The sequence below is a fragment of the Nicotiana attenuata genome, unplaced genomic scaffold, assembly GCF_001879085.1.
Source record: "Nicotiana attenuata strain UT unplaced genomic scaffold, NIATTr2, whole genome shotgun sequence".
Lineage (NCBI taxonomy): Eukaryota > Viridiplantae > Streptophyta > Magnoliopsida > Solanales > Solanaceae > Nicotiana > Nicotiana attenuata.
Genome location: NW_017673029.1, coordinates 92,147 through 110,531, shown reverse-complemented (window position 1 = coordinate 110,531; position 18,385 = coordinate 92,147). Strand labels below are relative to the sequence as shown.

At 41.2% G+C, this 18,385-nt stretch overlaps 1 protein-coding gene and 1 long non-coding RNA gene across 2 annotated transcripts; one reads left to right on the top strand and one right to left on the bottom strand.

Moving 5' to 3' along the window:
• The first annotated feature begins 14,450 nt into the window (after positions 1 to 14,450).
• LOC109215240 (E3 ubiquitin-protein ligase RMA1H1-like) lies at positions 14,451 to 17,062 on the top strand. The gene is made up of 2 exons (XM_019379268.1): positions 14,451 to 14,695; positions 16,138 to 17,062. Exon 2 carries the CDS (start codon positions 16,169 to 16,171, stop codon positions 16,895 to 16,897), a length of 729 nt encoding a protein of 242 aa, XP_019234813.1. The 5' UTR covers positions 14,451 to 14,695; positions 16,138 to 16,168; the 3' UTR covers positions 16,898 to 17,062.
• A 455-nt stretch (positions 17,063 to 17,517) lies between these two features.
• On the bottom strand, positions 17,518 to 18,311 carry LOC109215238. The gene is made up of 2 exons (XR_002066329.1): positions 17,970 to 18,311; positions 17,518 to 17,846 (listed from the first exon to the last, which is right to left on the bottom strand). It is a non-coding gene; the product is annotated as an uncharacterized LOC109215238 (long non-coding RNA).
• Positions 18,312 to 18,385: the final 74 nt, after the last annotated feature.

The following is an 18,385-nucleotide window of genomic DNA, read 5'->3' as shown; positions in this document are numbered from 1 at the left end:
TCCCTCAACATTGAAAAGAAAAAACAAAGAACCTGGGCTGGAAGTGGTGATGAAAATTGAAAACGTATGCTATTTTGTTTTAGTTAGATGCTTACGGTTTGGTGAAATAATGGCTGTACAAATTTGACATTTTCTAATAAAGCCAAGATGGATCTCGCCTTGGCTTTTGTCCATCTTAAACTGGACAAAAACTTATAGTACTAATAATTATACTGTAGTAAAATTGTAAGTTAACTTTTCTGTTTGTGATATCCAGTTCTAAGCATATCAAGCGATGTGATTCTTTTTTCACTCCATGTTTAGTATAGCCTTACTTTAAACCGGTATAATTATACACTTAAATAATAAATAAAAACTAATTTAACTGTTTTAATACTGAGACGGTGCAATGATACACTTAACATACTGAGACGGTGCAATGATACACTTAACATGGTGTAATTTGTTTACTTTACGCCAAGTCCGTGGGGTTTTTCCCAAAAGGCCTCACACCATTAGGAGATAGGCTTCCAATATTTTCATCTAGCAATGTGAACCTTTATTCACACACCCAACAATCTTTCCTTCGAACAAAGTTCATCGTGGCCCGTATCTCCTCGTCGAACCAGTTTCATGTGGCCTACTACCATGACCCACGGGTCAATCTTTGAGATTCGCTGTGTGCCAACCACATCGTTAGAGTATTTATGGCGATCAAAATCGGTAACTAGCTTTTTTTGGTTACGCGGTTCAAGCTCGTAGGGGTAAACAAATCGAGCCCCACACCATCACTCTGCTATCGGCATACTCGTCCCGCTGAACATGAGCTCTGATACCAATTGTCGTGCTAAACGACCTATAATACTCTTAGCATGGTGTGATATTGTCCGATTTGCGCCAAGCGCGTACCAATATTTTCTCCCATGCCTCACACCATTAGATCTCTACAACTTATATGCGTAGGCTCCCAATATTTTAACCTACCAATGTTGGACTGTATTTGCACACGCAACATAATTTAATATAATATAAAAGTAGACAAATTATCTATGAATTCAAGTCTGTGTCAATTAATCAAAGATTTCCAACAAAGGAGGCAATCTAATAAAATAGGAATTTCTGTTTCCTTTTTTAATTAATCGGGTAGAAATTATAATCTCTGACGTGGAATATATCACATGGAAGCTCACTGAAAATTATGTTAGATCTTAGCTAGTTCATATGGCATTCTTTTGTTTTACTAAAAGTAAAAGACAGGTTGAATGTCACGTCAACTTCTTTTTTTAAGAAAATAAGCAATTTTCGTTTTCGTCAAAGTCGGGTTGCTTAGTTTATTTAAACATGTGACGTAACAACTAAAAGAATGCAAATTATTACACAGAGACGCGGATTCCTAACTAATTTAAGAATTAAAACTGTCAATCCCAATTTATGCCGAATGGTTGTGGAAACTGTGAACTGGTGATTCCTTGTTTTTGTAAAACTACTATCTTTAATTAGGTGAAACTTGATAATCTCCATTTTATCTGATTCCTAATGTTTTTTTTAGTGACAATCGAATTTTGTAAATTTTAAAATGTAACGTAACAATTCTATCAATGGATTGCCTCTTAATTCTGTCCATCCTGACAGTTTGCCATCAACCATGATGTCCTTTTATTTGATTTTTTCTTCTTCTTATTTGTTAAGTGACGAGCTATTGTTGGACATATTGATGTGTACAATAAAATTAAGAAAGAAATAGTCCACCTAAGGTGACCACGAAATTATAAAATTGCAGATTACACCCTTAACATATGAATGTGTGTACAGGTAAAATCGAGTCATGGGGCGCCCCGGCCTCCGGCAGGATTAGCCAGGCTCGAGACATGAAGACAAGGGACCGACATCGAGGCGAAAGTCTCGTCGAGTTGGAATCCGGGGGATGACGCCTGCCCCCGAGAATCTTGTTGAGAAATAACACTGTTAGAATGCAGGGGTAATTTAGTCATTACACACTGAGTTAGTTAAAGTTAGTTAAGGAGGTTAAATAGTTGTTAAGATCATCTTTAGTTAGTTAAGCTCATTAGTTAGATTATATAAATGATTCATTGTAACATATTGAAAATCGGATTATTGATATGAATAAAATGTAATTCACTCTATTTGCTCTCTCTCTCGCGTCTCTCTCAGTCATCTTCTTCCTCGTCATCTCTGCTTATTCTCTTCTTATCCTCTTCCTCTTGTTCTATACAATTGTCACTTAGTTAATAAAGATTTCATCGAGGTCATGGTTCCGGGTTAGTCTTAACCTCGAACGACTTCAAGGAATATTATCGGACAATCAAGCATAGCCAACAGAAGGCCGAAATATCTGTGACCGGCCGGATGTCATGGCGGGTATCTCGGCACGTATCGATAAGGAGCCGGTAATCAGTTAATCAGAAGATTCTTTTATACCTTTTATAGAGTTGTACCTAAAATAGGACTCCCCTACTATATAAAAGGGGTCTGATAATTCATGTAACACATTGTAACATGCGCTCCAAAGCAATATATTATTATTTTATCTGCTATCAGCTCATTCTCTTGTTCTTTAAGTGCTGGCCGTGGTGAGCCCGGATCGAGGGTGACTATTTCACTAAGGCTGGAACTACCCTACTTGTGTGGTTTGAATTTATTCTATCTTAGTTGGTTCAATATTGACTTAATTTATCGCTTTGTATTAACTTAATCCGCACGTTCTTAAACTCACTTACAAATTTAATTGTTATTCGATTTCGAGGGTGAACAGAATGCAAAATGATTTTTTTGTTGTTGGCATTTTTCGTTAAACAAAAGCCACATATAGTGACCAAAGAAACTAAGATGACATAAATAATCTATTAACAAAAAGAGTAATATTAGAAAGGTTGACTCAATCTATAAATGAATGTCTTTTTTTTACGTAGTAAAAAGGAGTTAATTTGATATCTGTTTCTATCTAATAAATATATGTTTTGCGTGCAATAAACTCCGACTACCAAATATGAACAACCCAAAGAAACGGAAATTTAAGTAAAACTTTCTTAATTCACCAAAATTTATTACTCGTCCAAAATAAATGATTTTTTGGCCTTTTTCTTGTGGTCCAAAATAAGTAATTTTTCCAGATTTCAAGAATGAATTAATTATTTTTTTCCTACATTGTCCTTGGAGTAAATAGTGTTGGAATATATGTTAGGAGTGTTTATGTGAGATAGTAAAGATTAATATGGTCAATTCAATTGCTAATTAATGTTAAAAAGTGAATTTCTTAATCTGTGTGAAAACATCCAAAAAATCACTTATTTTGGACCGGAGGGAGTACATATTTAGGTAAAATAACATCTCAAGTGTTAAGCTTTGTCATAGCTTTCGTTTTGTTTCTATTTTTAGTAGAAGAACCTAACTCAAACGGAACTATACATGCACCGTCTTACTAATTTGTAAATAATTACACTTTACCATATGCCTTTACGATATCAGGCTTAAAATAGCATCTCCTGCTCAAAACTTACTTTTCACGCATAACACACTATTCCTTGTACCAATATCACATTTTCAATATGGACCAATATACTTTAACAAATCCAAAACTCATTGTAAGAGATGATAATGTTTGGGTAAAGTACACAAATAGTCCTTAAAGTAGATAGTCTGACCAGTATTTGTAGTAATTCATAGTATGTTTGTGGATTGTGACACCAATTTCTGGGTGGTAACAATTTCGTTATTGTTAATAGTATACAAATGACCGATTAATTATGTACTTCCGCATTTATTTCAGTTTGATTTAGTTTGTTAAATTTTAACTTAGAAAATGTAAAGGAAAAATGTGAATAGAACTCTAACATTGGCTTGCCTAGCGAGTGCGATATTAGGTGCCATCACGGTCCCGACGATGGGAAATCTGGGTTGTGACAAGTTGGTATCAGAGCACTAGGTTACCTAGGTCTCACAATTCACGAACAAGCTTAGTAGAGTCTGAGGGATCGGTGCGGAGACGTCTGTGCTTATCCCTAGAGGCTACAAAGTTAGGAATAATTTCACTTCTATTCTTCTTTGTCGTGCGATTTGGTCTCCCAATGCTAATTGAACTCTCTACTCTTGTTCCTTCACAGATGGCGAGAACACGTACCGCTTCATCAACTGATCAGCGGCCTGAGCCCCCAGTGGCAGCTTCTACGAGGGGCAGAGGACGAGACCGATGTCGTACTAGAGGCCGAGGTAGGGGCAGGGGCAGGGCTCAGCCCAGAGATCAAGCAGCAGCACCAGCGGCGGAGCCTCAAGTAGAGTTTGATGAGGAGGCTCCGGCCCAGACCGTTCTAGCAGGGCCAACTCAGGTTCCAGAGCGGTTCATCGCTACCCTGGTACTTTAGGATGCTTTGGTCCGTCTAGTGGGCCTTATGGAGAGTGTTACTCAGGCCGACACATTCCCTATAGCACCAGCCGTCTCTCGGGCTGGAGGAGGAGCACAGACTCCTATTACTCACACTCTGGAATATATGGCTCTCCAATATCAGACTCTAGCAGCCAGCCAGTTGGGGTAGTTTCGTCTGGTGTTGTAGCACAGACCGGCGATGGATCAGCTATGTCTTCTGAGGCCTTGTGAAGATTGGATAGGTTTACCAAGCTTTTCACCAATACCTATGGCGGTACATCTTCAGAGGATCCCCGGGACTATTTGGACAATTGTCACGAGGTATTACGGAACATGGGGATAGTGGAGACTAATGGGGCGACTTTGCTACCTTTCATCTATCAGGTTCTGCCAAGAAATGGTGGAGGGATTATTGTTTGGCCAGACCAGCTAGGTCACCAGCTCTTACTTGGGACCAGTTCTCTCAGCTATTTTTGAGAAGTATCTTCCTATCACTCAGAGAGAGGACTATCGGAGGCAGTTCGAGTGCCTCCAGCAGGGTTCTATGATTGTCACTCGGTACGAGACTAGATTTGTTGATCTGGCCCATCATGCTCTTCTTATACTTCCTATCGAGAGAGAGAGAGAGAGAGAGAGAGAGAGAGAGAGAGAGGGTGTGAAGGTTTATTGAGGGACTCGCTCAGCCTATTAGATTGTAGATGGCTAAGGAGACAGTGAGTGAGGTTTCTTTCCAGGATACAACCAATGTGGCCATCGAGTTGAGATGGTTTTAGCTCAGGGGAGTGGTCAGGGGTCTGACAAGAGGCCTCTTCACTCCGGTGGATTTACTGGGGCCTCATATGGAGGCCGGGGTACTTTTGATAGAGGCCATCCTCCCAGGCCGTTTCATTCAGCACTTCAGACATCCCATGGAGCTTCAAGGGGTCGTGGTCCTTATGTACCTCCTTCAGGGCAGCCAACTTATAGTGTACCGCCAGCTCCTATCAGAGCACCTCCTCTTCACAGTTATTATCGCGGTCAGCCGGCTCATCAGGGTCAATCTCAGTTCATCAGCCGGAGTATCTAGATGGATCTTTCGAGTGTGGTGAGTATAGGCATATTCGGAGGACCTGTCCGAGATTAGTAGGTGTTCAGTCACAGCAGCAGGGTTCTCGTGCCATAATCCCGCACCACCCGCTCAACCAACTAGAGGTAGGGGTCAGCCCACTAGAGGTGGACGCCAGCCAGCAGGAGGTCGTCCATGGATATGGTTTAGAGTGGTGGGCTCCAGCCCCAATGTTAATCTTTCCCAGCCAGGCCTGAGGCTGAGTCATCTGATGCTGTTATCACAGGTACTGTTTTGGTTTGTAGTAGAGATGTTTCAGTTCTATTTGATCCAGGGTCTCCATACTCCTATATGTCATCTTATTTTGCTTCATATTTGGTTGTGCCTCGTGATTCTTTGAGTGCTCCCGTGTATGTGTCCACACAAGTGGGGGATTCTATTATTGTAGATCATGTCTATCGTTCGTGTGTGGTTACTATTGGGGGTCTTGAGACTAGCGTCGATCTCCTACTTCTCGATATGATTGATTTCGATGTCATTTTGGGGATGGATTGGTTGTCACCTTATCATGCCATATTGGACTATCACGCCAAGACCGTGACCTTAGCATTGCTGGGGTTGCCTCGATTAGAGTGAAGAGGGACTCCTGGTCATGCTACCAGTAGAGTTATTTCTTATATGAAGGCTCAGCGTATGGTCGAGAAAGGGTGTTTGGCTTATTTGGCTTATGTTCGTGATTCTAGTGCGAAGGTTCCTTCCTCGGATTCTATACCAGTTGTTCGGGAGTTCCCAGAGGTATTTCCTGCAGACCTTCCGAGGATGCCACCCGATAGGGATATTGACTTTTGCATTGATTTGGCTCCGGGCACTCAACCCATTTCTATTCCGCCGTGCCGCATGGCCCCGCCAGAGTTGAAAGAATTGAAGGAGCAGTTGCAAGATTTTCTAGATAAGGGCTTTATTAGACCTAGTGTCTCGCCCTGGGGCGCGCCGGTGTTGTTTGTAAAGAAGAAGGATGGGTCGATGAGGATGTGCATAGACTATCGGCAGTTGAACAAAGTAACCATCAAGAACAAGTATCCATTGCCGAGGATTGATGACTTATTTGATCACCTTCAGGGTGCCAAGGTGTTTTCAAAGATCGATTTGAGGTCTGGCTACCATCAGTTGAGGATTAGGGCATCTAATGTCCCTAAGACAACTTTTCGGACTCGATACGGGCATTATGAGTTTCTAGTGATGTCATTTGGGTTGACAAATGCCCCGGCAGCATTTATGGAGTTGATGAACCGGGTGTTCAAGCCCTATCTGGATTCCCTCGTGATTGTTTTTATTGATGATATCTTGATCTACTCCCGCAGCCGAGAAGAGCATGAGCAGCATCTTCGGATCGTTCTTCAGACTCTGAGAGACAACCGGTTATATGTTAAGTTTTCAAAATGTGATTTTTGGTTGAGTTTAGTTGTTTTCTTGGGTCACGTTGTATCAACAGAGGGTATTCAGGTGGATCCTAAGAAGATTGAGGCAGTCAAGGAATGGCCTAGACCCACATCAGCTATAGAGATCCAGAGTTTCTTGGGTTTGGCGGGTTATTACCGTCGGTTTGTGGAGGGGTTTTCATCTATAGCAGCCCTAATGACCAGGTTGACTCAGAAGGGTGCCCCGTTCAGGTGATCGGATGAGTGTGAGACGAGCTTTCAGAAGCTCAAGAGCCTTGACAACAACGCCGGTGTTGGTGTTGCCTACAGGTTCAGAGCCCTATACAGTATATTGTGACGCATCTCGTATTGGACTTGGTAAGGTATTGATGTAGGGAGGCAAGGTTATTGCATATGCTTCGCGACAGTTGAAGATTCACGAGAAGAATTATCCAGTTCATGACTTGGAGCTAGCAGCCATTGTACGTGCTGAAGATTTGGAGGCACTACTTATATGGCGTGTCGTGTGAGGTGTTCACTGATCATAAGAGTTTGCAGTATTTTTTCAAGTAGAAGGAGCTCAATTTGAGGCAAAAGGAGGTGGTTGGAGCTATTGAAAGACTATGATATCACCATCTTGTATCATCCCGGGAAGGCCAATGTGGTGGCCGATGATTAGAGTAGGAATAAGCTAGTACGGGCAGCCTTGCGTATATTCCAGTTAGTGAGAGACCGCTTGCTTTAGATGTTCAAGCTTTGGGCAATCAGTTCGTGAGGTTGGATCTTTCTGAGCCCAGCCGTGTTCTAGCTTGTACAGTCGCTCGGTCTTTATTATTTGAGCGTATCAAAGATTGGTAGTATGATGACCCACATTTGCTTGACCTTAGAGACACAGTGCGACACGGTATTTCCAAGCAGGTTACGGTTGGAGATGATGGAGTTTTGAGGATGCATGGTCGTGTTTGTGTGCCTAATGTGGATGGGCTTCAAGAGTTGATTCTAGAGAAGCCCATAGTTCCCGGTACTCTATTCATCCGGGCGTTTCCAAGATGTATTAGGACTTGCAGCAACATTATTAGTGGAGGAGTATGAAGAAGGATATTGTTGCGTATGTAGCTCGGTGTTTGAATTATCAGCAAGTAAAGTACGAGCATCAGAGACCTGGTAGTTTGCTTCAGAAGATAGAGATTCCTGGGTGGAAGTGGGAGCATATCACTATGGACTTCGTTGTTGGACTCCCACGAACTCAGAGGAAGTTCGATGCAGTTTTGGGTTATTATGGATGGGCTGACCAAGTCAATGCATTTCATTCCTATGGCAATTTCCTATTCTTTGGAGCGGTTGGCAGAGATCTATATCCGTGAGATTGTTCGTCTTCATGGTGTGCCCGTGTCTATTATTTTGGATCGAGGTACGCAGTTTACCTCGCATTTTTAGAGGGCAGTACAGTGTGAGTTGGGTACGCGGGTCGAGTTGAGCGCAACATTTCATCCTCAGACAGACAGACAGTCCGAGTGTACTATTCAGATCTTAGAAGATATGCTCCGCGCCTGTGTTATTGACTTTGGAGGTTCTTGGGATCAATTCTTATCGTTAGCGGAGTTTGCCTACAACAACATTTATCAGTCGAGCATCCAGATGCCTCCCTATAAGGCATTATATGGTAGACGATGTCGATCGTTTGTTGGGCTGTTTGAGCCGAGGGAGGCTCGGTCATTGGGTACAAATTTAGTGCAGGATGCCTTGGATAAGGTTAAGATCATTCAGGATAGACTTCGTACAGCTCAGTCTAGGCAAAAGAGTTATGCCAACCGTAAGGTTCGTGATGTGGCATTTATGGTCGGAGAGAGAGTGTTGCTTCGGGTGTCACCCATGAAAGGTGTGATGCGGTTTGGGAAGAAGGGTAAGTTAAGCCCTAGGTTCATCGGGCCTTTTGAGATCCTTGATCGAGTGGGAGAGGTGGCCTACAAACTTGAGTTGTCCCCAGGCTTATCAGTTGTGCATCTAGTTTTTCATGTGTCCATGCCTCGAAAATATCACGGTGATCCATCCCATGTGTTAGATTTCATCACCGTCCAGTATGACAAGGATTTGACCTACGAGGAGGAGCTGGGAGCTATTCTAGACCGGCAGGTTTGTCAGTTGAGATCGAAGAGTTATCTTTCGATTCGTGTGCAGTAGAGAGGTCAGCCAGTTGAGGCAGCTACTTGGGAGTCCGAGTCCGATATGCAGAGCAGATATCCCCATCTTTTCACCGGCTCAGGTACTTTTTCTGTGTCGTTCGAGGACAAACAGTTATTTTAGAGGTGGAGAATGTGATGACCCAAACGGTCAACTTCTGTTTAAGAACTCGATTCCGTGTTCCGAGGCCTTGAAAACCTTATTTTATCTCTCTCCGATTTGCGTGCGTAGTCCGATTGTATATCCGGAAAGCTTTTACGTGAAAATTTGAGGAAATAATAATTTTTGGCCTAAAAAGTTGATTTTTGTTGACTTCGGTCAACGTTTTGGGTAAACGGACCTGGACCCGTATTCTGACGGTCCCGGTGGGTCCGTAGTAAAATATGGGATCTAGGCGTATGTCCGGAATCGAATTCTAGAAAGACCCCCCCCCCCCCAATAAAAGAAGATAAAGAAAGAAAAAAGCAAAAAAAAAAAACTTAGTACAAGAAAATCACACTACATCATCTCAACTTGCGCCATCGCCACCTTCACCGCCCGGCCCAGCAGCACCATCTTTACCTTCACCCGCGCCATCAACATACTTATCATCGTATTAAGGATCAGATGCAAGCCCGTCCAAGTCCTCTTCATCATCACCGTTACCTGGCGTGGTGGGGTTATAACCAGAGGCAAGCATGGCATCACGTGCCTTGACACGGGCATCTTCGAAGTCGGCCTCAGGAACCTTTCCCGCCGCCATCAAGTTCCTGTATATGTCCAGCTTTGCCTCAGCATAGATTTACATCTTGTATAAATTGTGAGGAACGTCGGGGAATGTGGAAGCATGAGAGGAAGAAGGTCGAACCAACAACTGTGCCTTCTCAGCCTCAAGGACGGCGACTTGCTCACATAGACTCAAAACTTCTTTCTCAAGCCCACCAATTCGCTAATCAAGCCGCGTCTCCCATAGCGCTGCCGTTTCCGCATCGGTTGCACGTTTAGACCTAAGAACGCGGATAGCGCTCTCTAACACCACCGCCTTTGCCAAAGCCGCTACCCGAGCCTCCTCGGCCCTCACCAACTCTGCCACCTTCTCAGTCAACTCACACCTCAGGCCAAAAACTCTGATTGAGCTTTACTCAAGCTCAGCCCGTAAGGTCGCCACTTGCGCTTGAAGGTCGACGCACTCGCCCACGACCCCTTTGCTCACCTCAAGATCGTTGTCCTTGGCCCTGAGAAACCCTTCGAGCTTACTGAATCTACCAATAATTCGCACAAGTTCCTCGTCCTTCTGACCCAATTTGTCTCTAAGGGCCTGGAGATTACCACATGCTCTAAATCGTGCACGCATCTCACAGTACTTGTCACGATAACGGACGTACTTTAAAACCATCTTCTGAAAAACAACCTTCTGCCTCTCTTCTCGGCGGGCACTCTCGATCTCCAAAATGGAAGTCTAAAGAAAAAGAAAAAAATTAGCAAAGGTAGAAAGAGGAAAATTGCAGCAGCGGTTTGTTTGCAAGAAAATTAGCAAAATTGCAGAAATGACGAAAGAAACTCACCCTCAAAGCCATCCCAGATATGCCCAGTGACAGGTAGCAATCACGGAGCGCCTGAAGGGTCTTGTTTCAGCGGCGAAACAAAAAGGGGCAAAGGAGGGGACCATGCTCACCGTATCCTCCAACAAATCGCAGCCCAAAGGGATTACGATCCAGTGAGAGGATCCATCCGTTCTCACCTCCACCCGAGTAAGCCCTTCGTCGAATATTCTTGCTTGCTCGGGGTCGACATCAAAGCCAGATTCGTAATCATCTACAATCACACTCTTTGCCCTCTCCTCAGCCGAAGAAGGAACGTTGGCATGCCCGGATGTCGATAGATCACTCCTCAGAATGATCACAGCAGCTTCTGGTCGTTCCCCTTCTTCCACGGAGGTGATATCCACGTTCGAAAGAGGCACGTTCTCTACATCCGAGACCATACCGCCCCTCAACTCAGCCGTGGTCAACTCAAGTGGGCTCCTCCTCAACCAGTCTTCCATCAACCTCAATCCTTCTCCTTTTCAGCGGAACCTCTTCATCATCGCCCTGATCCGACTCATCGACCAAGTGAAACACTATAGAAGTCGGAATCTCCGCTAGCGAGGCAGCAGCCTGGCGACTAGGACCGTACGAGGTCAGGGTCTGAGGAATAATAGCGGTCTGAGCAGGCTTACTTGCAGCCACAGCGAGTACGGGGCTGGCCGAAATACCCAACGGGCAAAAAGCAGGCGTAGCAGCCCTCGCCCTCCTTGAAGCCCTCCGACCTACCAATGAAGAAAGATAAATAAGAAACATGGCATAAAGGACGATATAAAGGTCAAAACTATTAGTCAAAGGTGACTCACCTGTCGCAGGCCTACGCCCAAAACTTTCATTAAATTGCGACCACACGCGAATCCCCACAGTGCAAGGCAAAATATGACACCTAGTTGCGAATGTCAACGACTGGCGAATGAGGATCCCTTTCGGCTGCAAAAAGAGAAGGAGAACTATCAGATCGCCAAAAATAAACAGCGAAGTCATTTGGGAGAAAAATACTTACGAGGAAAGCTCCACTCCTCGGGGAATCTGCCGGGGTTCGATACCACGTGCTCTGTCTAACGTAGAAGAAATTTTCCCAAAAACAGCGATTAGTTTTATCGTCCATCTTCACCACCAACCCCTTGGTCCCGCGGTGGCGCACGTGAATCATTGTTCCCTTATGAAAACTTGGCGCGAAGAGGTGAAGCAGATGAAGGAGAGAAATACCACGGTTGGCCAGCTCCGCGTACTTGATAAGCATAAGGAAAAGCTTGTATATGTACGGAGAGAGCTGAGCTGGGCACATACCTTAAAAGCGGCAAAAATCCTCCGCCAAGGAAGGAAGAGGAAGTGTATAGCCAACAACGAACGGGTATGCGTAAAATGCGTAGTACCCTGGGCGATGTACTTGAACTACATCACTACCAGCAGAGATAAGTTCGACGTGGGCCAGGATTCACCACTTAGTCCTAAATGCAGCAATCGGCGTTGCATCCATCTCAAAAATAACGGGTTTGGGTTCACCCTCAAGTGGGTTCTTGAAGTCTGACCTAGCCTTCCCCGAACGTGGAATCATCTCATCCACGATGGGGAAATTCTGGTCTTCTACCACGGGTTCTCCCTCTTCATGAGGAGGAGCATCCATAGCCAAAGTTATAGGATCAGAGGAAGCACTAGCCATTTTTTTATGATTATATGCTAATAGGAAATGCAAAAGTGAAGAAGATGACAATGGCAGAAAACGCTAAAGGGAGAAAGAAAACACAGACACAGGAAATTTAAAGAAGGAGAAACTGGGATTTCAAGAGCTCTAGAAATGCAATAGCTCAAATGAGAAATACCCATCCCTATTTATAAGAATATGGGCACCCTGATCGAGAAAGCCCAAACGCCGCCTCCTTAATTCGAAATGGAAGAGGCGCAGGAAACGACGTAATGTATTGGGAACGTGCGCCATAATGACACATGATGAAATGGTGTCATTTCGAACTGACATAACGGTCAGATGTGGATCATGAAGCGCCACATCATCACCTCGCCGTAAAAGGGTCACTCCTCAGCCAACGTGCTCAGATTTTTCAAAATTGCAACTGGCGAAGTCCGCTCATCGAGCTCGTCCAAAAACAACCCCGATGGGCGGAGGGACTAACTGTATGGGTCAAAATCTGATCAAGGGGACCTCGCCTGAAATAAGGAAATCAAGAATCAATTAGGCCAAGGTCGTTCTTAAGAAGCAACACTGGTGAGCCGAGCAGCCAATGTCGAGGTCGAGCATTCAGATCGGCCAAAACGGCTAGTTAGCAATAAGATATTTTAAAGGAATATTCTATGTATTTGTACTTTTGTAGGTAAGGGGTATGTCCCATATAAGTAGGAATAGAGAGAGAAAGAAGGGAAGGGAATTTTCTATCTTGATGAGCTCTCTCTAGAAAAGTTGACTCTCAAGTAAACATTATCTTTACACAAGATTCTATTTGCTGTTCTATTCCAAACTTTCCCACATCAGATCCGATAAAGTATTTGATATTCCCACGTTTGGTTATCTTACATCATTGTTAGAGGGAGAATCATCCACCTCGTTATACATTTGGATGAATTACTCTCTCTATTTACAGCTATTGCCATTTATCATATTTATTGCTTGTCCTTATCCCCTCATTCATTAACAACAATATCATTAAACCTCCTTTTGGCTTTTAATAGCTTTAAATGCGATTTCTAGATTATTATTATCCATCAATCTTGGATCTAGGATTTATTATATTTAACTAGAATTTACCCATTATCATTTATTTAATTAGTTTAACAAAAAGGTTTAACACTTTTTGGTCAAACACTTAGTTTATTATGATGACAGATTTTATATATGTGTACAATTAAGCTTTAAATCTTTGAAGAACCTCTAATTTAAAGAAGCTATTGCACAATTTGCACTTCCTAAGGTTCAAACGCTAAGACGGATCTAAAAGTTTTAGTACATAGGTGACCACTAAAAGAAAGAGAAAAAAATGTAATAAGTGTAGAACTTCTATTCCTCTTGTTAAATAATTCAACCTTCAACCAAGTGCACCATTCAACCTTCTTAGAACATAAGTGTTAATAATTAATTTTCTATCAATTTAAAAAAGTATATACATAAAATATTTAATTTTACGGCGAGACCATGGGTTGATGTATCCTATAATCCCCCAATAAATCCGCCCTGCTTAAACGGTCGGAAAGAAAGCATGCATTATACGTCATTTAATTTACTTTTATAATTTTGCAAAGAGATTATTTTCGATCTTCATACTCATAACTTATAAGTCATCAAAAGAGAGTTGTTATAGACTTGTAGCCCCAACTTTTTCTTATCAATGATTGCTGTACTAAAAGCAACCAGAAAAAGAAAGAAAATATCCCTTTTGGTTTTAATTTTATAAAAATCTCAAAAGCATAAAGAAAAATATGATCACTTGAATTTGAAAAGGTATTTTTCTTTTTTTTTTTTTTGAAAATCAATCAAACTATTACACTACACAATTGAAACATTCAAAGATAAACGTTAATAAGAAAATGAAAGTGTGCCTCTTACGGCTCACCAATACTTAAAATTTTAGATGAAATGAACAAACAATTTTCCAAAAGCTTAAATTAAAATGAATCTAAAAGCCACCTACACAATAACAGAAATAGGAAAAATCCAAACAAAGAAAACGGAGTCACACAAACGGCGTACGCAACCCCCCGTAAGTGCCACGTCGGAGACGGGACAAAGACGAGGGCCCCACTTTGCGTTTCCACTGTGTACTTATCATCCAGAAGAACTAATGACAAATAAATAATTAATTTCATTTATTTGTAAGTTTATTTTAAACACTCTAATTATTCTATAGATACAGACTCTTTATATGTATAGGCGTGTCTTTATAAAGCAGTATATATATAGCGCCAACCTTCAGCCACTTTATCATATTCATATCTATCTACTCTTCATCTTTAATCCCCCCTTTTTTTTTTTAGCTCTGTTTCACCTTTGCTTCTAAAGACAAAGGATTCTTAGCTTTCTCCTACTATACACTCAATCCTTTTGCCTTTATCTCTGTTGGCAAAACAAGACTGTATCTTTCTTATTGGAAAACGTTCTTGATACAAATATACTATTTGGGTATGTATCTTTTTTCATTCTTTGGGTCTCTCTATCTGTTTCTTTAAGGTTTTATTGATCTTAGGCTAAGAAAGGGAAGCTCCCCTCTGCGTTTTTGAGAAGATTTTGTGGCAAAGTTTGGATTTTTCTTATAAAGAAAGGATTAGAGAGTTTAGATCTTTATGTTTTAAAGTACTTATTGCCTTAAACATCATGTTTTTGCTGTTCTTGTTAATGGGCTTTGTAGTTTGTTTTTCTCCTTTCTGTTTGGGTGGGTGGTGGTGGACTTTATGGGCATTGACTGTGATGAACGTGAAGTCAACTTTCGTGGAAGATAAATAAAAGTTCTGTATAGAAATATAAGGTGGAATTGTAAATTTGGCTTAGTATTGAGATTTTAAATGAGAAATTGGAAAATCAGATTAGGCCTTCTTTTGGCAAGCTGATGAATGCTATAAATTCAGATACTAGTCATCTGAGATAAAAGACTCAAACATCATAGGATGCTTATAGTTTTTCTTTTCCTTTTTTTTTTTTTGGCTTTTGTAGATTTCATTTCACATAGCATAGATCAGGTTGAATTAAGTTTTTCCTGTTAGAAACAAAGTATGCTATGAGCTGTTCTTTAGCTTACCCATATTTGGAGAGTCTTGGACAATAACATGATTTTTTAACTCCTTTTATGGTTTTCATAATCAATGCAGTACTTTGATTTGTACATTTTTTGATAAAGCCTTATCCCAAAGGTTGTTTTACCTATTAAATTTGGATTGGCCTGTTATATGGATGGTTGATAGGATACACATATTATAAAAGCTCTAGTTATTTATATTAAATGCTGTTGGTGCAGACTTTTATTTTCTTCAACCTTCTTTCCAGCTAGCAAATTTCTTGATTTTTGACTTCTCTTTTCTTTTCCCTAGAACAAAATTAAATAATTAGGAAGAAATTAGGTAGTTTCAAGAATTTCCATAGTTCCAAAATATTTTCATGAAATTGTTGTCCTTTGAGAAATTGATTTTCTCACAACAATAACAAACCTAGTGTAAACCCACAAGTGGGGTCTAAAGAGAGTAATGTGTCCGCAACCTTACCCCTACCCCTACCTTGTGAAGGTAGAGAGCTTGTTTCCGATAGGCTCTTGTCTCAAGGAAAAGAGAAACTAATTTTCTCCGTATGATATTTGGAATTTATGATACCTGATGAATATGAATCAATAGGTAGGTAGTTCATCATTGTACTCAACTTGTGCTACATCTTATTGACATTACACTTTATCTTAATCTAGACTAGAACAAATAATGGGCCTATAGTCTTGAAATTTATTATTATGTCTAGTACGTAGGGCCTTTCATTTTGTCGCCAACCTTGAGATTTAATATGCAGTTGTTTTTTGTACTAGTTCATAGTGTTATTTCAAGTCTTGTTTTTTGTACTGAGATCCTTGAATTTGTTTTTTACAGGCATTAGAAGCCAACTATCAAGAATCAGGATATGGCCTTAGAACAGCTCGACACTACCTTTGGCAGACACGATACTCCATTAGGAAAGTGGACGGCGATGAACGATGAAGTTGAAGACAATGTTTCCGGTGGTTTTGAGTGTAACATATGCCTGGATCTCGTGCGCGATCCTGTGGTAACTTTATGTGGTCACCTCTACTGCTGGCCTTGTATTTACAAATGGATTCATTTCCAGACTGATTCTTCAGAAAATTCAGATCAGCAACAGCCACAATGCCCTGTTTGCAAATCTGAAGTTTCACAAAAAACTTTGATTCCACTCTATGGGCGCGGCCAATCAACAAAATCATCTGAAGGAAAGGCTCCAAATCTTGGTATTGTCATTCCACAAAGGCCTCCTACTCCTAGATGTAGCAATCACACGCTGATATCAACGACTGAATCAAATCAATCCCAGCTACTTCAACGACGACAGCAGTCTCAAACGCGTCTACCTTATCAAGGAAGTTACATGGCCTCACCTATTCTTAGCCCTGGTGGCACCACTGCTAATATGTTGCAACCTATTATTGGAGAAGTGGCTTATGCTAGGATTTTTGGGAACACATCTACAACTTTGTATACATATCCAAACTCTTATAATGTAGCCGCCAGCAGTAGTCCAAGATTGAGAAGGCAACTATTACAGGCTGATAGATCACTTGGCAGAATATGTTTTTTCCTCTTTTGTTGCTTTGTCACATGTCTAATCTTGTTCTAAACGATTTGTCCTCCTATTTTGCTTGTACTTGTATAAAAAGATTTGGTGCTGTAGTCTGTAGTAGATAAGAACATGTACAGCCTCGGGTAATTGTAACAAATCAAAGAAGCTTTTGCATTTTGATTGTTGCTACTTATTACACTTGGAATAGAGTGTTTAAACGTGCAAGGAGTTGAGGATTTTAACCTTTTTTGTACAATCAGGTTGAAAATTTTCATGCACTGTGGTCATGAGCGAGCTAGGGACGGGAGGAGATTCATCCGAACTACCTTCGTCAGAAATTTATGGTGTGTATATAAGGTCAATTTTCAGGAAAGTTCATTCAACAACTTCTTTGCGTGTTTATTTATTTATTTTTCTTTATATTTTTAATCCTCGCCTCCGCCACTGATTATGGTGCATACCTCTCTTTCCATATGCGAGATTCTTGTTTTCAGAGTTACTCCCTCTATTCACTTTTACTTGGCATGTATACTAAAGATAAATTTTTATTTTTACTTGTCACTTTAAACATATCAAGAGAAGACAAACTTTTTTTTCCTTCTGTATCCACGGTATTTATTACTTATTTCAAATTATTTTCTCAAATCCAATAAAATATGCATCAATTAACATGGGTATCATGGTAAATTACGCATTTCATTTCTCATTTCTTAAGGGCGTGAAAAGTCAATCTACTGGTAGACCCTTCTTAACTCTTCTTACTACCATCTGAGTGGTCCTTTTTCTTATTAGCTGCCATCTAACACAAGATGGTTTCCTTTAGAATAAATAAACAAGAGTGGAATATTAAGGTAGTCCACAAAGCAAACTTACTAGCTCTCACATTATAAGAGGATGCTGAAATTTCAAGCACTAAGCAGGGTCGAACAAAATGGGCATCTTATCTTCTTTTTTGAACCAAATTTGCGTCAGCATGTGCCCACCTTAACTATACATTTGTTATCACCTGCCAACACAATTATTTGGTAATTTGTTAGGCAAATGAAAAGAAACCGTCAAGTGTATCTTGCTTAAACATTTTATCCAATTTATTGATCATTGCTTGGCCAGAAGGGAAACATGGCGTAACTGGTAAAGTTGCTGCAATTACGGGTTTGAGCCATGAAAATAGCTTCTTGCAGAAATACAGGATAAGGTTGCGTACAATAGACCTTTGTAGGCTGCGTACAATAGACCTTTGTAGTCCGACCATTCCCTGGACCCCGCGCATAGCCAGAGCTTAGTGCCCGGATTTCCGGAATTTGTTTAGAGACCCTGTCACGATGACATTCTCTTAATATTAGAAGCAAGAGTTGCGCTTCATCAGCTGTCTGTGTCATCAACATGGCTGCTTCAGATTCAAAGGATAATCAGGTCTCTTTAGTTAAAATGAGGCACCATGATTGGCCAAAAAAGGAATATAACTTTAGATGCAGTACAAGCTTTTGTGTACCTTGACCAAATTGCCCATTTGCTTATCTCATCATTCACAACAGCCACAACTTT